Source organism: Metschnikowia bicuspidata, assembly GCF_001664035.1.
Source record: "Metschnikowia bicuspidata var. bicuspidata NRRL YB-4993 chromosome Unknown METBIscaffold_1, whole genome shotgun sequence".
Taxonomy (NCBI): domain Eukaryota; kingdom Fungi; phylum Ascomycota; class Pichiomycetes; order Serinales; family Metschnikowiaceae; genus Metschnikowia; species Metschnikowia bicuspidata.
In genome coordinates, this window is record NW_017387731.1 from 3,767,635 (window position 1) to 3,784,013 (window position 16,379).

The window sequence follows — 16,379 nt, forward strand, 5'->3', positions numbered from 1 at the left end:
CCACCCTCATGCCTGTAGGTCTACCAACTCCGGCATGAAAAAACAGCTCTGAAAATACGAGGCAGATTGATAGACTAACCTATTCCTAAAAAAAGATGAAATTAATAGATTACAACACGAAAAGAATTGCGGAGCCAAACTGCGTATACATATATCTCCCGCCCCTTTAGATAAGGCGCTGACCACGAATCGTGTCGCGTCACCGAGATGGTGTCGCGTCGCCAGGCCCCAGGGCCACACCCAATAGCCAGACCCAATTGGCTACATCCAACTTTTGACGAGAACGTCGCCAGACCTGCATGGAGCCGCGCATCTGGACCAGCCAGCCAATGAGAGTGAGCAGAAGGCCCCGACATTCGCCGGGTCACGTGCCCCGGGCCGCGCCCGTGCCATAGTAAACAGCGCGAAAGTGAAAATTTTCCGCGCAGGGACCGAGCAAAATGTCGCGGGATCAAAGAAAAAAACGGAAAAAAAAACCTAAACCCTCACATATATAAACGAAACAGATCCGGCGTCTGCCCGCGCACTCTCTTTTTTCCTCTTGTAGATCTCTTTCTCCACACCTATTCACAATGTCTGACAACTCCTTTCTCATCGACTTCATGATGGGCGGTGTCTCCGCCGCCGTCTCTAAGACCGCCGCCGCTCCAATTGAGAGAGTCAAATTGTTGATTCAAAACCAAGACGAGATGATGAAGCAAGGTCGTTTGGCCAAGAAGTACGACGGTATCGTTGAGTGCTTCAAGAGAACCGCCGCCGAGGAGGGTGTCTCTTCTTTCTGGAGAGGTAACACCGCCAACGTTGTCAGATACTTCCCAACCCAAGCCTTGAACTTCGCTTTCAAGGACAAGTTCAAGAAGATGTTCGGTTTCAAGAAGGAGGAGTCCTACGCTAAGTGGTTCGCCGGTAACTTGGCTTCCGGTGGTATGGCTGGTGCCACCTCTTTGGCTTTCGTCTACTCTTTGGACTACGCCAGAACCAGATTGGCCAACGACGCCAAGTCCACCAAGGGTGGTGAGGGCAGACAATTCAACGGTTTGTTGGACGTCTACAAGAAGACCTTGGCCTCCGACGGTATTGCTGGTTTGTACAGAGGTTTCGGTCCATCTGTTATTGGTATTGTTGTGTACAGAGGTTTGTACTTCGGTTTGTACGACTCCTTGAAGCCTGTTGTTTTGGTTGGCCCATTGGAGGGTTCTTTCTTGGCCTCTTTCTTGTTGGGTTGGACTGTCACCACTGGTGCCTCCACTGCCTCTTACCCATTGGACACTGTTAGAAGAAGAATGATGATGACCTCCGGTCAAGCCGTCAAGTACGACGGTGCTTTTGACTGTTTCAAGAAGGTTGTCGCTGCTGAGGGTATCCCTTCCTTGTTCAAGGGTTGCGGTGCTAACATCTTGAGAGGTGTTGCCGGTGCCGGTGTCATCTCCATGTACGACCAATTGCAAGTCATCTTGTTCGGCAAGAAGTTCTAAGTTTAGCAAGATCTATCATGTATATACCTATACTTCCGATAAACTTATCTTCATTTTACCGTCCTTTTTTTTGCAAGTAGCTGCGCGTGCTGTCTTGGCCTTTCAGGATGTGGAAGTCGCGGCTCGTGATTCGTCGTCTGCCACAACCTGCATCTCTGGCTTGGGCCAATTATCAGGGCTCTCGCCGTTTGTCTAGACAACTGAAGTGTATTTCTGAAAGTAACTAAGATGCAATAAGCGTCTCCTTAAGAGAGCCAGGGTTTGATTTGCGGTCTAAATAATGTATCAGAACTGCATACTGCCGATGACCACATGGCAAACACCACCTCTGAAGAATGCCATGTCCGACGATCATCTTTTGCAACCAGCTAAGTGGTTCTGATATCCCCCAAGATTTAGGACCGGGCAGTCATGCTGGCGGTCTGCTTAAGACTGCTTTTCGAAGTTCAAGTATAACAAGTCGTATTCTCCTTTCAAGTCGTAGACTGCTTTCTCCTGCTTGTTGTAGCCCAACTTGCTCAATTCCGTGTCACACGCAGCCAACTTTGCAAACGGGTTGTTTGGCTTGCCGTTGCATTTGCACAGTTGGTCGCTGAACAACGTCATTGAGAACTTGCCTGGTTGGAAAACGGCCAATGCCTTTTTCAAGACGTTCACAATATCAACCCGCTTGCACAGGCTGAATGGGTAGTTTGTCTCGAAGGACGCATACGACCAGCCTGCCTCAGGGGTGATGTGAAGCGTGTAGTAGAAACCCTCTGGCCCTTGGCTCACCGAGTTTGAAGAAAACCCACAAGGCGTGAACGAGAAGGCATCATGGATGAACTTGATCCCAGATGGCTGGGGGAAAACCTCATCGTCTGACATCTCCATCGAGTCGCTCAATTGCGGCGAGGGAATGGCGTACGAGTCCGTGTCTATTGGCAAATTGGCCAGGGCCGAGTCGGGCCTGAAGATCGCGTCCAAAGTGGAGCTGGCCATTGTTGCGAGACCGAGGTCATGACCCAAGTCAAGATCGTCGTCTTCGGTGGCAGGGGTGTCACCTGGCTTACGCTCGGTGACAAATTGCTTGGTCTTGGCCGGATCCAAACGAGTCATTAAGATCTCGAATGTTTGGTCATGACCGTGGCCTCTGGTCTGTCTGGTGTTGCCACAGCCACCCATATACAAATACCAGTGGTCATCGGACGTGAAGTCACCAACAACATACAGCTTTCCGCATTTGAAGTGGCGGTTGAGCAACTGCACCTCGTTTTTCCAGTCGGTGTGGACGTGGATCTGTCTGTCGGGAAACATGAACGATCTGCGCGAGTAAAACACCTTGAAAGCCGACTGAGAAGTCAAGTGCTCAAGAGAACTGTTGTCAACCGCAATGTGCGAGCGTGCAGTGTGAAAGATTTCATCAATACATGCCAATGTGGTGGTGGTTCCGCACGTCTTCAAAATCATTTTGTGTGGAAACACAAACAAGGACGACTCCAGCAACAAATAGGCATCCAACGCAGCCGAGGACTTCATGGACAAGACTTTGCAGTTGACCAAGTCCAAAATGGCTTTCCACTTTTCCAAGGGAATGGCCCTCAATCCCTCCTTGGACACGGTGTCTGGGATTTGGTCGGGCGAGGGCCAGAACCACACTTCGAGAAGCTTTTCTGGCCCTTCAAAGGCAAACGTCGAGTCCAAGTTTGTGGACAAGTCATGGTCGACATAGGTATCTTGGGAGTAGGCAGGAGCAACCATGTAGTAATTCGTGTCAGGGTATTTATCAGCCAATGGAAGAGGGTCCAGGAGATGTTCAGGAGATGATGATCCGAAGAGAACTAGCAATCGCAATTCCTAGTGACGGCGAGGTGGATTGAAACTTGCTCTTGTGGGAAAGATTGGGTTGTGCTCTCAGTGAAACTTGGAAACGAAAAGAGAAGTAGCAAGAAACGTCTCCAAGAAATCAAAGGGTATTGCAGCTAGAAGAAAACAAGCAAATGCGGTGACTGACTATTCGCTTAGATATAACGAAGCGAGCCGAGTAGGTAGTAAGTTCTTTCACTAAAGGCGGAAGGGGGAGGGTCGACAACCGATAGTGAAAAACTTAGAAACAGGGTTTTGGAACTGCAAGAAGGCACGAGGCAAGCAAGTTAGAATAGAAACAAAAGTGTAGGTTCTGTTATCCAGGTTCAAGAAGTTTGTTGGGGATAAAGTCCGATCGTGAGGGTTTCTTAGGCATAAACCACTAAAGCTCAGAAGCTGAACAGGTGAAACTAGGGCAGTTGATTTGTTCGTGAAGAAAAAACCCGGCCTTGTGTATCGTTTTATTTTTGCTCGTGTTGAAAGAAAGCCAAATACACAAAGACTTAAGTCAGGTTACTTTGGCTGTGCTTGAGATGTGTTTTTTGCTTGCTTTTCTGATTAAGCTGGGAAAAAAAACGTCTCTGAAAAAAAATTCGTGCTCTGAATTTTTCACTGAGGGGAAAAAATGATCGTTCGTATGGTGGGCGCACGAGCAAAGTTCAGATGCAGCCGGCTTGCAACACGACTTGAGATGGTAGTGGAATTTGGCAAGCTTCCAGGATGCCGCACAAGCTCTCAATTTTCTGAAAAGCGAAATATTAATCTGTTATTGAAATTTTGGGCGCAAGAATAAATCTTGGTTGACTCGCCCCACATCTCATGCGAAATTTTCTGAGTCATGTTTCCGACACGCAGTGTGGCCAGACATGGCGGACACAGGATAACATTTTGAGAACTTTACGTAATGTTGTTAGACAATTTCTCCAAAAACGTGAGCCTGGCATAGCTTCAGGTTTTTTCAAAGGACAAACTGTTGTTTTTTCGATGATTAGTGGTCGGTTGCCAAAGTGAGACATGCGCAGACGAGACGCGGCGTGGCTTAAGCGAGCAGACAAAATATCCATTCGAACATAACATGTAGGAGAATGAAACATCCGCCATGTTTTTTTTTTCGTGGTGCCTATGCTGTAGCTTACTTGTATGTTTACAGTCATTGAATCTGGTCAGCGCGTAGCACTCCGGTGTCCGTAAAATAATTATCCGATTTTACACTTCGAAACTAGACGTTTGTATTTTCTTCCAGTGCCTAATTATTTCCTGATATATATAAACCAAGCCCTTCAAAAGGCAAATACACCATGCGTCAAGATTCCTCAAGTTGAAATAAACACTCCGCCAAAATAACTCCGACAAAAACCCCCGTGCAGAAACAACGATTTCTAGACGTGCCAGAGTTTTATTTCTAGCCTCCGTTTTTTTCCAGTCGGGACTATCCTATTGGCGAGCCCGATTGTAGTAGGCCACGCGTTTTCTGAATACTCGGTCATCGCGGGCTTATTGGCAGATACTTTTCTCCGTATGAGCTTCAACATACCAGAATTCTACTAGGTGGCCAAATTTCTGGTCGGCGGTATAACAAAAAACCGACAAACATAAAAGGGGGCGATTTTCGGACAGAAAAACCCCAGGTTTTTGTTTTCCGAATCACATTCTTTCAATCTTAGACATCGCTCCACTTCGCGTATTTCGAAATGCCTCTCTTCGAATTTGACGACGAAGATCTTGCTTCGGATTTGGGCTCGATTGGCTTCGAAGCCGACTCCCCGGCCCCTGTGCAGAACGAAACCCCAGACGCCGACGTTGTGTGTACCACCATTCCGCCTAGTAGAAGAAGATCAACGATCTATAGAAGGGTCCTGGTGCGTTCATCCGCCCCAAACAGCGGGGGAATTGCAATTCCGGCAGACTTCGATAGTGCTCCCGAGGAGGAAAGTGCCGCTGCCCCCAAAAAGTGCTTGGCCGATTTCAAGCCGCTCAAGGTGTTGGGCCAGGGCGCATATGGGAAAGTACACTTGGTGCAAGACCGGCTGGACGGCAAACTCTACGCACAAAAGCAGATCCGGAAGCCCCAGGTCGATGTTTTTGAGTACAAGCCTTCGGTGGATTACTTGGCGGACTTCCCCGCGGTGGACCCCAATGCGCTGCACGAGGAGAAGGTGGCTGCAAACCACGTCCGTCGTACCATTGCCGAGAGACAGATTCTTAGCGAGATCACTCACCACAAAAGCATAGTCAAGCTCTTCTACGCCCTCCAGGATGAGGGCAAGTTCTATCTTTTGCTTGAGTATATTCCGGGGGGAGAGCTTTTCCACCACTTGACCGTGAATAACAAGCTTGGCAACGTGTTTCTTGAGAAAGACGTGGCGTTTTACATTGCAGAAATGGCGTTAGGGCTCAAGCATCTCCACCTGTTGGGCATTGTGTACCGGGACTTGAAGCCCGAGAACTGTCTTCTTAATTCCAAGGGCCACCTTGTCCTCACAGACTTCGGACTTTCCAAGAACGTCGGCAACGACCACGACTCTGCATGTCACTCGATCATTGGCACACCAGAATACATGGCCCCCGAAATCTTGAAAGGACTTGCCTATGGCTACGCGGTGGACTGGTGGCTGTTGGGCTGTGTGATGTATGACATGTTGACGAGCAGGCCTCCATTCACAGGCGACAATAGCAAGATAATCTGCAAGAGAATCTTGAAGTCCGACCCCTTGATCCCCTTTTATCTTTCGTTGGATGCCAAGGACCTTTTGAGCAAACTCTTGAGGAAGGACCCCAAGAAACGGATGGCGGTGGACGACAGATGGGCGGCTTTCAAGAAGCATCGGTTTTTCCGAAAACTTAATTGGGGCGCTTTGGAGGACCAGGAGGCTAAGCCTCCTCTTGTTCCACTGATCACCAACCCCGCGTTGGCAGAGAACTTTTCCGATGAGTTCACGGGGATGAGAATGAGCGAGTATGACGGGAGCAATGTACAGGGTCCTGATGTGGATCATCTTTTCGAGGGGTTCAGCTACACTGCGAGTGAAAGCTTCTTGGAAAACTACGTTCCTCAGTGAACAGGAGAGTTGCGCTGGCAGCTAGGGTTTTCTACTATTTTCCTCTCAATGGGCACACATATATGTATCAATGGATGTTCATATAAAGCTAGGCTCGTCAATGGTGTAGCGAATGGTATCAGCACTTCTTTATGACCAGTTCTATGTGCTCGTGTGTTATTTGTGGTCATCGGGGCAAAGAGAAGAATCTTTGGGCGCTTCGAAGATGATGACATCTTATATCTTCGGAACCTTGGTGCATGGTTTGGTCTTTTTGCATGGACTGATCGCCTCAGGAAAGAGCTATTTTGGAATCCTCAGTTGAGAAAAAAAGGCGCTGGTTGATTGTGGAGACATTGAGTTTACGTAAACAAGTTTTTCAAGAAATTCCAATTCGGCGGCCGTAATAGCATGCTATGTTGAGAAAGCCAACATACATACCCGTGAGTCTTTAGTGAAAATGTTGGAAAAGACGACAGAATACTGGCTTATCACTCGAAAAAGGCAAAGGGTCGTAGGATAAGCCAAGACCCAGTGTTTCTCCTTAGTGTCTGAGCCTGAAGCAGATAGCAGAAAAGAGCAATGAATAAGACGCAGAGCTCAAAGCCGAGGCATGGTTTAGGGATCAAGGTTGGAACGAAGAAATCAAGCGGAAGCGTTTGAAGAATTTAAGTAAGAGGCCGTAATACAAGGCCCACTTAAGACTAGGATGAATGGATCAAAACATATGAATGAGAGATTCTCAACAGAAGTTGAAAAGAAGTCAGCAAAAAAAGAAAAGACGTCAAACTAAAAGGCCTTGAATGCACAGGTCATGTGGGATAGAAATGAGGTTAAAGAGACCAAAAAATAGGCCAGGGAGAATGAATGGAAACTCTAGCATGAGACCGAACGGGAACAAAAACATAAGTTTGATATAATAAGCATGAGACCCAATAGGGAACAGAAAAACACGTTCAGTAATCTGGAAGGCTACATTGGGGTGGCTCCCAATAGTAGGTCTTTAACTTACAATTCGCAGTCTTGATAGGAGATAGGCCGAGCAAAGACTGGAAGATAGAGAGAAAAGGATATCAAAAACAACCCAAGTACAGAAATCAAGCAGAGAAGCCGAGTGAAGCAGTACAGTGAGAGCTCCAGAAAAAGTCAAGTAAAGGGCCGAAGAAAGATTTCACCGGAGATATGAAAAGGATCAGATGTCCTGGTCTAGGAGCGATATACTCGAGAGGTCAAGAAAGATGTCAACGGGGAAGCCAAAAGAAAAGTCAACATAAAGAGGTCAAAGAAGAAGCCAACAAAGAGGTCAAAAAAGAATTAAAGAAAAGAGGTCAACATAAAGATTTCAAAAAAGAAGTCAGCAAAGAGGTCAAAGAGGAAGTCAACAAAGTCAACAAAGAATTGAAAAAAGAGGTCAAAGAAGAAGCCAATAAAGAAGTCAAAACGCCAACAAAGAGGTCAACATAAAGAGTTCAAAGAAGAAGTCAGCAAAGAAGTCAAAGAGGAAGTCAACGAAGTCAACAAAGAATTGAAAAATGAGGTCAAAGAAGAAGCCAACAAAGAAGCCGACAAAGAGGTCAACAAAGAGGTCAACGAAGAAGCCAACAAAGAAGCCGACAAAGACGTCAACAAAGAGGTCAACGAAGAAGTCAACGAAAGTCAACAGAGAGGTCAACAAAGAGGCCAACAGAGAATTGAAAAATAGAGGTCAACGAAGAGGTCAACGAAGAAGTCATCGAAGAGGTTATCATACAGAGGTCAACGAAGATACTAACAGAGAGGCCACCAAAGAAGCTAATAAAGAAGTCAAAGACGCCAACAAAGAATTGAAAAATAGAGGTCAACGAAGAATCCAAATACGCCAGCAACTATTCCCCAAAGAGGCCCACAAACACCAACCCAGCACCACCCACAAACCCAAACCATACAGCACCCAGAAGATCCCAAGATCCATGGGCGTATCCCCACCCGCACCCACCGTTTGCAGCCGTCGCACCCATGTTCCACTGCGCCTCGCCCAAGACACCGCTTATCGCCCGGCCTTTCGGTGCGCGCACGCCCCGACCCAGTGCCCTTGCTGGCACCGCAAGCTCCACACAAAGCTTAGGCCCCCATCCAAAAACACCAACCACACCTGTTCTTCCCATAAAATCCCGCTCCCAGTACAAGCCGCACTATGGACGAAACCTTGATCTCGACCATCAACAAGTTACAGGACGCGTTGGCGCCGCTAGGCGGCGGCTCGTCGTCACCAGTGGATTTGCCCCAGATCACCGTGGTGGGCTCGCAGTCCAGCGGCAAGTCGTCGGTGCTTGAGAACATCGTCGGCAGGGACTTCTTGCCGCGCGGCACCGGCATTGTCACCAGAAGACCGTTGGTTTTGCAGTTGTTCAACAAGAGACCAGGCGTCAAGAAGCTGGACCAGGACCAGGTCAACTTGCTCGACGACAAGGGCGACGCGTCAGAAAACAACTTGGAGGAGTGGGGCGAGTTCTTGCACTTGCCCAACAAGCGGTTCTACAACTTCGAGGAGATCCGCGAGGAGATTGTGCGCGAGACGGACGCCAAGACGGGCAAGAACTTGGGCATTTCGGCCGTGCCCATCAACTTGCGCATCTACTCGCCGCACGTGTTGACGTTGACGTTGGTGGACTTGCCGGGCTTGACGAAGGTGCCCGTGGGCGATCAGCCCAAGGACATCGAGCGCCAGATCAGGGACATGCTCATGAAGTACATCACCAAGCCCAACGCCATCATCTTGTCCGTCAACGCCTCCAACACGGACTTGGCCAACTCCGACGGCTTGAAGTTGGCGCGCGAGGTGGACCCGGAGGGCTCGCGCACCATCGGCGTGTTGACCAAGGTGGACTTGATGGACCAGGGCACGGACGTCGTGGACATCTTGGCCGGCAGGGTCATTCCCTTGAGGTTCGGATACATCCCGGTCATCAACCGCGGCCAGCGCGACATCGAGGCCAAGAAGACCATCCGCGACGCGTTGCGCGACGAGGCCAGCTTCTTCGAGAACCACCCCTCCTACAAGGCCAAGTCCCAGTTCTGCGGCACGCCGTACTTGGCCAAGAAGTTGAACGGCATCTTGTTGCACCACATCAAGAGCACCTTGCCGGACATCAAGATGCGCATCGAGCACTCCTTGAAGAAGTACTCGCAGGAGTTGACCGTGTTGGGCCCCGAGCTCGAGGAGAGCCCTACGTCCATTGCCTTGAACATGATCACCAACTTCTCCAGAGACTACAACGAGATCTTGAACGGCGAGGCCAAGGAGTTGTCCTCGCACGAGTTGAGCGGCGGCGCGCGTATCTCCTTCGTGTTCCACGAGATCTTCAAGAACGGAATCCAGGCCCTCGATCCTTTCGACCAGATCAAGGACGCGGACATCCGCACCATCATGCACAACACCTCGGGCTCCGCCCCGTCGTTGTTCGTGGGGACCCAGGCTTTCGAGGTGCTTGTCAAGCAGCAGATCCGCCGCATGGAAGACCCCACCTTGCGCTGCGTCAACTTGATTTTCGACGAGTTGGCCAGAATCTTGTCGCAGATCATCAGCAACCCCCAGTATTCCCGCTATCCTGCGTTGAAGGAGAGGTTGTCCCAGTGCTTCCTCCAATTCTTGCGCGACGCCTTGATCCCAACAAACAAGTTCGTTCAAGACATCATCAGTTCGGAAGAAACCTACGTCAACACTGCGCATCCTGACTTGTTGAAGGGCTCCCAAGCAATGGTCATTGTCGAGGAGAAGTTCCACCCCAAGCCGCAAGTCGCCGTGGACCCAAAGTCTGGCAAGCCATTGCCACCCTCACAACAACCCACCCCGGCGCCGTCTGCCAGCAAAGAAGACACGAACGGATTCTTTGGCGGCTTCTTCTCGTCTAAAAACAAAAAGAGATTGCAGCAGATGGAGGCTCCTCCCCCAGTCTTGCGTGCTACTGGAACAATGACGGAGCGCGAGCAGATGGAGACTGAGGTCATCAAGCTCTTGATTGCCTCGTATTACAGCATCGTTCAAAGAACCGTGGCAGACCTTGTGCCAAAGGCCATCATGTTGAAGTTGATCACCAGATCCAAGGACGACATCCAGAAGGAGTTGTTACAGAAGTTGTACAGCGCTCCCGACTTGGCAGACTTGGTCAAGGAGAATGATCTCACGGTGCAGAAGAGAAAGGAGTGCTTGAAGATGGTAGAGGTGTTGAGAAACGCCAGCGAGATTGTTAGCAGTGTGTAATGCTCGGTGAGTTTCTTATAGAAAATATAATGTGTCAGCTAAAGAGTATATACGTTGATCCGAATCAGTCTGAAACCAGCCAAGACCGCCTCTGTCTTTTCCCACGGAATATTAAAGATCCCGCTGTTGATCTGCGGCATATTGACAACGGGTATCCCACATTCTGTTTTCTCTACGTTATTGAGGGTTTGTAGCTGACTCGAGAGACTGTCCACGCTCAGTCGGGTATGGGCAAGAGTTTCACTTTGTAGGCTTTGAAAGTCACTAGTGAAGAGACACGCAATTATAATATTTGCCTCTTCTAAATCCTGGGGCTTGGAAGCAGGGATCAACAAGCATGTTCCAAGGAGGTTCTGGTGTTTTTTGCAGTGGTCCTCATAAAGCTTGTTGGCATATGGGTACTTTTTCCGAAACTGGGAAGCTATGCCTCCTCCCCACAGGCCAAACGGATTACAAGCGTGTGCCAAAACAACCGTTGCTCTACCGCAATGAGAAAACAAATCACCCTTTATATAATTGGGCATATCTCGGCAAGAAAAGATTACATATACCTTCTTTTAAAGGTGAGACGTGGTGTGAAACCTGATCCAGATTGCGGGGTACGGGCGAGCAACTTGATGGGAACAATCGCTAGCATCTGCATATTACAGCTGTCTGAGGTGGAACCCCAGTTTTGTCTTTTGAACTATTTTCCAAGATAAATATACGTATTCATGATGCTAGTTATATCTTGATAAATTTTGCTTTCAAGTTTAAGCCGTTTAATTTTCGAATGTGAAATACCTGCGTTGATCGGCACCCTAGTTGCATCGCAAGCCTACTACGAGCGTTGAAGTTTTATCAATGCCTTTGGATTTGTTGCTGAGTTTAATGTGGTGTTTGAGGAAAACATGCAAGGCCGCAGTTTGGTAGCTTCCTAAGATCATTTATGATCTTGAAGATAAGAACCACGTGTCCATGTACTTTATGTATATTTTTTTGTTTCGTCCGCAGTGAACGGAAAGGTTCACCACTAGCATGAATAGTGTTGTCTTGAGCATGAATTATGTGGGTCAGATATAATATGACTTACGTTATTTTGAAGATCTATTTTGTTAGGTCTTGTACAATTAGTATTGCGCTTTTAGTACCCGCCCCATCATCATCAACTTTTTTCCCTATATGGTTACTTGTTTCACGGTTCTATCATCACTTGAAATACGACTCAATCAATTAGCTTGTATTTGAAAGAGACTTCGAACAACATGCATGTTTGTTCTCATATATATCACTGACTTCTTTGAAATAACGCAGGAAAACACATCTACCTTATTTATATGATCACGTTAATAGACGGGGAGAAACCATGGAGAGACAAGAATAATCAAAGGATGAGTGCGAGACATCACAGAGTTTCATCATCATGTATTTTCGAGAAAATTATAATATGCTTTTTTCTCCCCTCAGTCTTACAATTCCACTGCTGAACTGTATGGTTTTCTCACAGAAAATATTGTTTATTGATATATAAGAGTGTTTTTTTTGTTTTTTTTTATGTTTTAAATTTTTTTTATCATTTTCGTTCTTTTTTTTTCATGAAGACAAGATCGATAATTAAGTCTAACACCTTCATCGACCAGATAGGTGTCAAGCCCAAAATTCAAAGACCATCTGTTCGTTTTCTCTTGTACAAGATGACAATATTTTCAGGTATGGGCTCCATTCCGCCATAGCTATCAAGGAGAGAGACCTTTTCAACAGGACCTAAAGTCGAGGATGGCGCCCTGCTGGAATGCAAGCTATGGTTCACAAGCAGGCGAGATCCCCTCAGTAGTCTTTTTCTTTGCACTTGCCACCCTTCATTTTGTTCTGTTGTCTCAGAATTAAATTGGCACGTATATGCTGGTGCAAACGTGGGCATATAACAGTCATTTTTCACCGAGACAGATACGGGGATGCTTCTTGTTTGTCTCTTGTGCTTCAGGTGCCTGCGTAAGCGAGACAAGTCAAAATCATCGTGGATAGTGGCGGTGTTCTTTTTTCGGGACATATCTAAAGGCAAACCAGAAGCCTGATATGGCTCAGAAACCCTGGCTTGCTTTTCATCAATATTATTATCACAAGTAGTATCAACAGTGATCACTGAAAGTTTTTCTGCAGAGTCTTTGCTACTGTTTTCCTCGAGGGGCGTTGTGAGGATTTCTGTCGTGAGTAGTTTCTCAGTTGAACATTGTGTTGCTTTGTTCCGATTGTCCTCCGCCAAGTCTTCCATTAGTCCAGCAGGTGAAAAGAGAATTGGTACCACATCAACCTTAGAACTTTCTAATAAGGCGGCTGTGATACATTCTTTTTTCCTTTGTCTTTTTGGTCTAGGTTTCTGGAAATCGTCATCACCTATCTCAGACAATAACTGGAAAGGATTCAGAATAAAACTGGGTTTGACCACAGGTATCTTCAAGGCACTTTCCGAAGCTGTCACAACAGAATTTTCTGTCGGTCTTATGCGACGGTTTCTACGTTTTCTGCCCTGGACTTGCCATCCAGCGTCAAAGGCATCAGGTTCAGGAGTAGCAGACAGCTCAACTGGAGTCTCAACTTTCTTCAAGTTTAAAACTGGAGTCTGGGCAGAGTCATTGGCAGAGTCTTGATTAGAGGCTTGGGCAGAGTCTTGAGCAATATCCAGTTTATCATTCGCAACTGTTTCCTCAATCTGGACTTTGTGAGAGCCCACTTCAAAGTCCACAAAATTGAAGGCACTGGAACGAGTGGTTTCGTCATAAAGAGGGCACTCAAGAGTACGAATGACTGGAACTGTCTCGCACTGTCTTTTCGAGTATGGCTTCTGATAGTCGTCCTCGCCAATATTGGCCAAGACCAGGAAAGGATTATTGGAGAGCATGGATTTGGGAGCAGTGCTTTCTGGCTTATGAAGACGGATCTTCTCAAAAGTGACCATGTCACTCAGGCTTCCCATATCTGTCCTTTTCCCGTTCCTTTCACGAGAGTTTCTACGCTTTCTACCTTGGATTTGCCACCCAGATTCATCTGGGTTAGCAATAGGCAGCAGAGCAATGTTTACAGCTTTATCCATCAACCTCCCATTGTCATGAGAGTCGAGTCCATTTTGACAGTTTTGATCCTCAACTTTGTTTTTTTGGTCAGTCTCCACAACTTTGGCTCCCTGAGGAATACCAGCAGAGACAAGTTTGGAGTCTGAAACAAGAGAGACTGCAGAAGAAGCATCAGTGTCGCCATCGGATAAACCAGAGAAGCTATCGTCGCTGGCTGGAGAAATAGTGAATAAGCTGTTGATGTTTGTGATTGGTAAGCCAGTGGTTGCAGAAACAGCAGAGGCAGAAGAAGCAGAAGAAGCAGAAGAAGCAGAAGAAGCAGAAGAAGCCAGTTCAACAGAAACGAAGCTAAAGTCCTGATTTCCGGTAGTTTTCTCTGTTTCAGCTTCAGTAGTTGCAACTTCGTTGGGGGATAGGTGGAGTTGATCAACACAGAGTGCTGTGGAGTTCATGACGATAAACTCAGGCTGAGCTGGAAGCGTCAGAAGGAACACGAAAAGAAAATAACCAATGAGGCAGAGCCCGGTGATTTCCGAAACGCAATGGATGATTTGGAAGCAAAAAATTACTTGTGCAATCATGTTGAAGCGTATGTTCGTGAAAGATGGAGAGGTATAAGAGTGTTTGGAGACAAAGAAGCGAACCCTCGTCTTTATGGGAAAAATTATTTTTGCAGTCGGCGGCCTAACAAAGTATGGCTGCGAAATCAGGCTGTCGATTCGCGGATCGGCATCTATGTCTGTTGGTATGTAGCATAACACGGAGATATAACGCTGAGACAAAATTGCTTCCGAATACAGCGAGTGATTCAGATAAAAAAATAGTACTTTAAGTTGAGGTAAACTGCTTTTTCATAGTGAGATCAAGGAGTCAAACGTTTTGACGTCCAAAACAGCCACCAGTTAACAGCATGCAGGAAACACAGATTGTCTATTAAAACCTGAGTACAGCACGTATTCGAACAAAAGACGAGATCAATATTAGGAACAAATCCTCTTAAATATTGTAAATAGTGATAGTTACTAATTTGATTACCACATTCGGTCTGTTAATTTTGGCGGAATTCATTTTTTTATCACCAGCTCACTGCATGTCTCTCCATCACATTCAACATCTTCAATTGCATGAACAACTATGACACGCAAATTGTGCTTTTTGATACGATTTTGAAAACTCCTGATGTACTTTTTTTGCCAGCACACCAGACTTTATTTTAATTTCTCACATTGATTGTGTTCGCTACCAGTGAAGATATCGAGTAAATGGAGGATTCTCGGGTCAACATTTTTTGTAATCAACAGATTCCTCGTAGTGGTATATAAGAAATCGATTTGATATTTTTTTTTTGGTAGATCCATTTATGTTTTCAAAGAAACATCGTATTATAGGATGCCACTGGAGAGAGATAAACACTAACCACTAACGAAAAACTATAAAGAAAACCTATAATAGATCGCAACATTGGCTCAGGTGAAAGGTGCGAGCACCAATTCACGAAATCTCTCAAAGAGGATGTGACCGCAAAAAGATTTCTGCCCATAACCAATGTCAATCACTTGGATGAAATTAACTAAATGTTATTATTCCATAGGATATTTTTCATGAGGGCCCGTGACCATACTTCATTTGACAAGGTGGCAAGACGTACATTTGTCTTTGCCTCCTGGTCCCCAAGCGAATAAACCCTGCGAACGACTTTAGCAAACCCCCAAGGTTTCTTAGATTGTAAAAGGAAGTATATTAAGGAGCTATCATTTCCCTTAAGTGTATTGGAGCTTGAAAGCCGATCTTTTGTCACCAAAAGTGCACAATCTCACACTCATTACAGAGATTGGTTAACTTCTGATCGCTATAACAGATGAATATTGCGAACAAGTCCTCTGAAATACTATAATTTATAACATTCCTATTAGAATCAAAAATACGTAGGCTTGAAGCATAGAGTGCGACAACTTTCAAAATTACGCCTTTTGTTTGATGCCGAGCATCGTCTCTTCTTTGTTAATGAGTTGACCAATGCTGTCAACCTCTTCTAACAAGTTGTCAATGTCGAAAATTCAGCTTTACAACAATTTTTTTTAGTAGATTCATCGGGTTAAAGGAGCAAAGCTATATAACTATAATAAAAAAAGCCTTTAAACAGCTTCCAGCTACGTGCCAAGTGTCGACACTCTTTTTTTTTTTGGTAGATTCATCTGCTTAAAGGGGCAAAACTATATAACGAATATATATAAAAACCTTTAAACAGCTCCCAGCTACGTACCAAGTGTCTTAGCTCGGCCCGTCCCCTTTCGTTAGTCACGGCCTGGACAGTCCTCATGGCACGTATCTGTTTACGTATTGGATATTACGTCATCGACTCCTAGGATAGGTCTCCTGTAGTAGTCGCTTCAACTCAGCTGGTTGTAGCGGACTTAAGGATCCCACTTCCTGCGACTCGCCACGCCTTCTGGTGTAGACCTTGAAGATCGTGGTGACGAACCAATTTAATTTTGTTAAGTTCTCCAATGAGTTGTCGGCTGGGGCCAACATTGAGTTCAAGCTCATGGTATTTACATTTTTTTGAGCACTAATCTCAGATTATTGTCTTATACTCAACTACATTTATGCTACTGAAAAGGAAATTAAAAGATTACCAACAATTTGAGCTTTATGATCAGTCATACGCATTGATTGATATTACCCCAAGCCCTTAAAGTATTATGAAACAGCCTGGAGCTGTCTCTTAAAA

General features: G+C 46.2%; 7 protein-coding genes across 7 annotated transcripts; 4 read left to right on the top strand and 3 right to left on the bottom strand.

The window, feature by feature from the left end:
• Positions 1-572: 572 nt before the first annotated feature.
• On the top strand, positions 573-1,475 carry PET9 (ADP/ATP carrier protein; the record flags this gene model as incomplete). Its single annotated transcript, XM_018856906.1, has 1 exon — positions 573-1,475. The coding sequence occupies one exon, from the start codon at positions 573-575 to the stop codon at positions 1,473-1,475; it is 903 nt and encodes a 300-aa protein (XP_018714457.1).
• Positions 1,476-1,901: 426 nt separating this feature from the next.
• SPE2 (adenosylmethionine decarboxylase) lies at positions 1,902-3,215 on the bottom strand (the record flags this gene model as incomplete). Its single annotated transcript, XM_018856643.1, has 1 exon — positions 1,902-3,215. The coding sequence occupies one exon, from the start codon at positions 3,213-3,215 to the stop codon at positions 1,902-1,904; it is 1,314 nt and encodes a 437-aa protein (XP_018714458.1).
• A 1,796-nt stretch (positions 3,216-5,011) lies between these two features.
• METBIDRAFT_34866 (AGC family serine/threonine-protein kinase) lies at positions 5,012-6,379 on the top strand (the record flags this gene model as incomplete). Its single annotated transcript, XM_018856531.1, has 2 exons — positions 5,012-5,419; positions 5,477-6,379. The coding sequence occupies 2 exons, from the start codon at positions 5,012-5,014 to the stop codon at positions 6,377-6,379; spliced, it is 1,311 nt and encodes a 436-aa protein (XP_018714459.1).
• A 941-nt stretch (positions 6,380-7,320) lies between these two features.
• On the top strand, positions 7,321-8,060 carry METBIDRAFT_228663 (uncharacterized protein; the record flags this gene model as incomplete). Its single annotated transcript, XM_018855210.1, has 2 exons — positions 7,321-7,768; positions 7,827-8,060. Exons 1-2 carry the CDS (start codon positions 7,541-7,543, stop codon positions 8,058-8,060), a joined length of 462 nt encoding a protein of 153 aa, XP_018714460.1. The 5' UTR covers positions 7,321-7,540.
• Positions 8,061-8,531: 471 nt separating this feature from the next.
• Positions 8,532-10,598, top strand: VPS1 (dynamin-like GTPase; the record flags this gene model as incomplete). Its single annotated transcript, XM_018856775.1, has 1 exon — positions 8,532-10,598. One exon carries the CDS (start codon positions 8,532-8,534, stop codon positions 10,596-10,598), a length of 2,067 nt encoding a protein of 688 aa, XP_018714461.1.
• Positions 10,599-10,636: 38 nt separating this feature from the next.
• METBIDRAFT_35342 (ADP-ribose 1''-phosphate phosphatase) lies at positions 10,637-11,122 on the bottom strand (the record flags this gene model as incomplete). The annotated part of the gene is made up of 1 exon (XM_018856599.1): positions 10,637-11,122. The coding sequence occupies one exon, from the start codon at positions 11,120-11,122 to the stop codon at positions 10,637-10,639; it is 486 nt and encodes a 161-aa protein (XP_018714462.1).
• A 970-nt stretch (positions 11,123-12,092) lies between these two features.
• METBIDRAFT_115731 (uncharacterized protein) lies at positions 12,093-13,745 on the bottom strand. The gene has a single exon (XM_018854020.1). It carries the CDS (start codon positions 13,666-13,668, stop codon positions 12,238-12,240), a length of 1,431 nt encoding a protein of 476 aa, XP_018714463.1. The 5' UTR covers positions 13,669-13,745; the 3' UTR covers positions 12,093-12,237.
• Between the last annotated feature and the right edge of the window lie 2,634 nt (positions 13,746-16,379).

Coding starts and splice junctions, on each gene's coding strand:
- METBIDRAFT_115731 (XM_018854020.1), bottom strand. CDS start 13,668: ATGGATAAAGCTGTAAACATTGCTCTGCTGCCTATTGCTAACCCAGAT.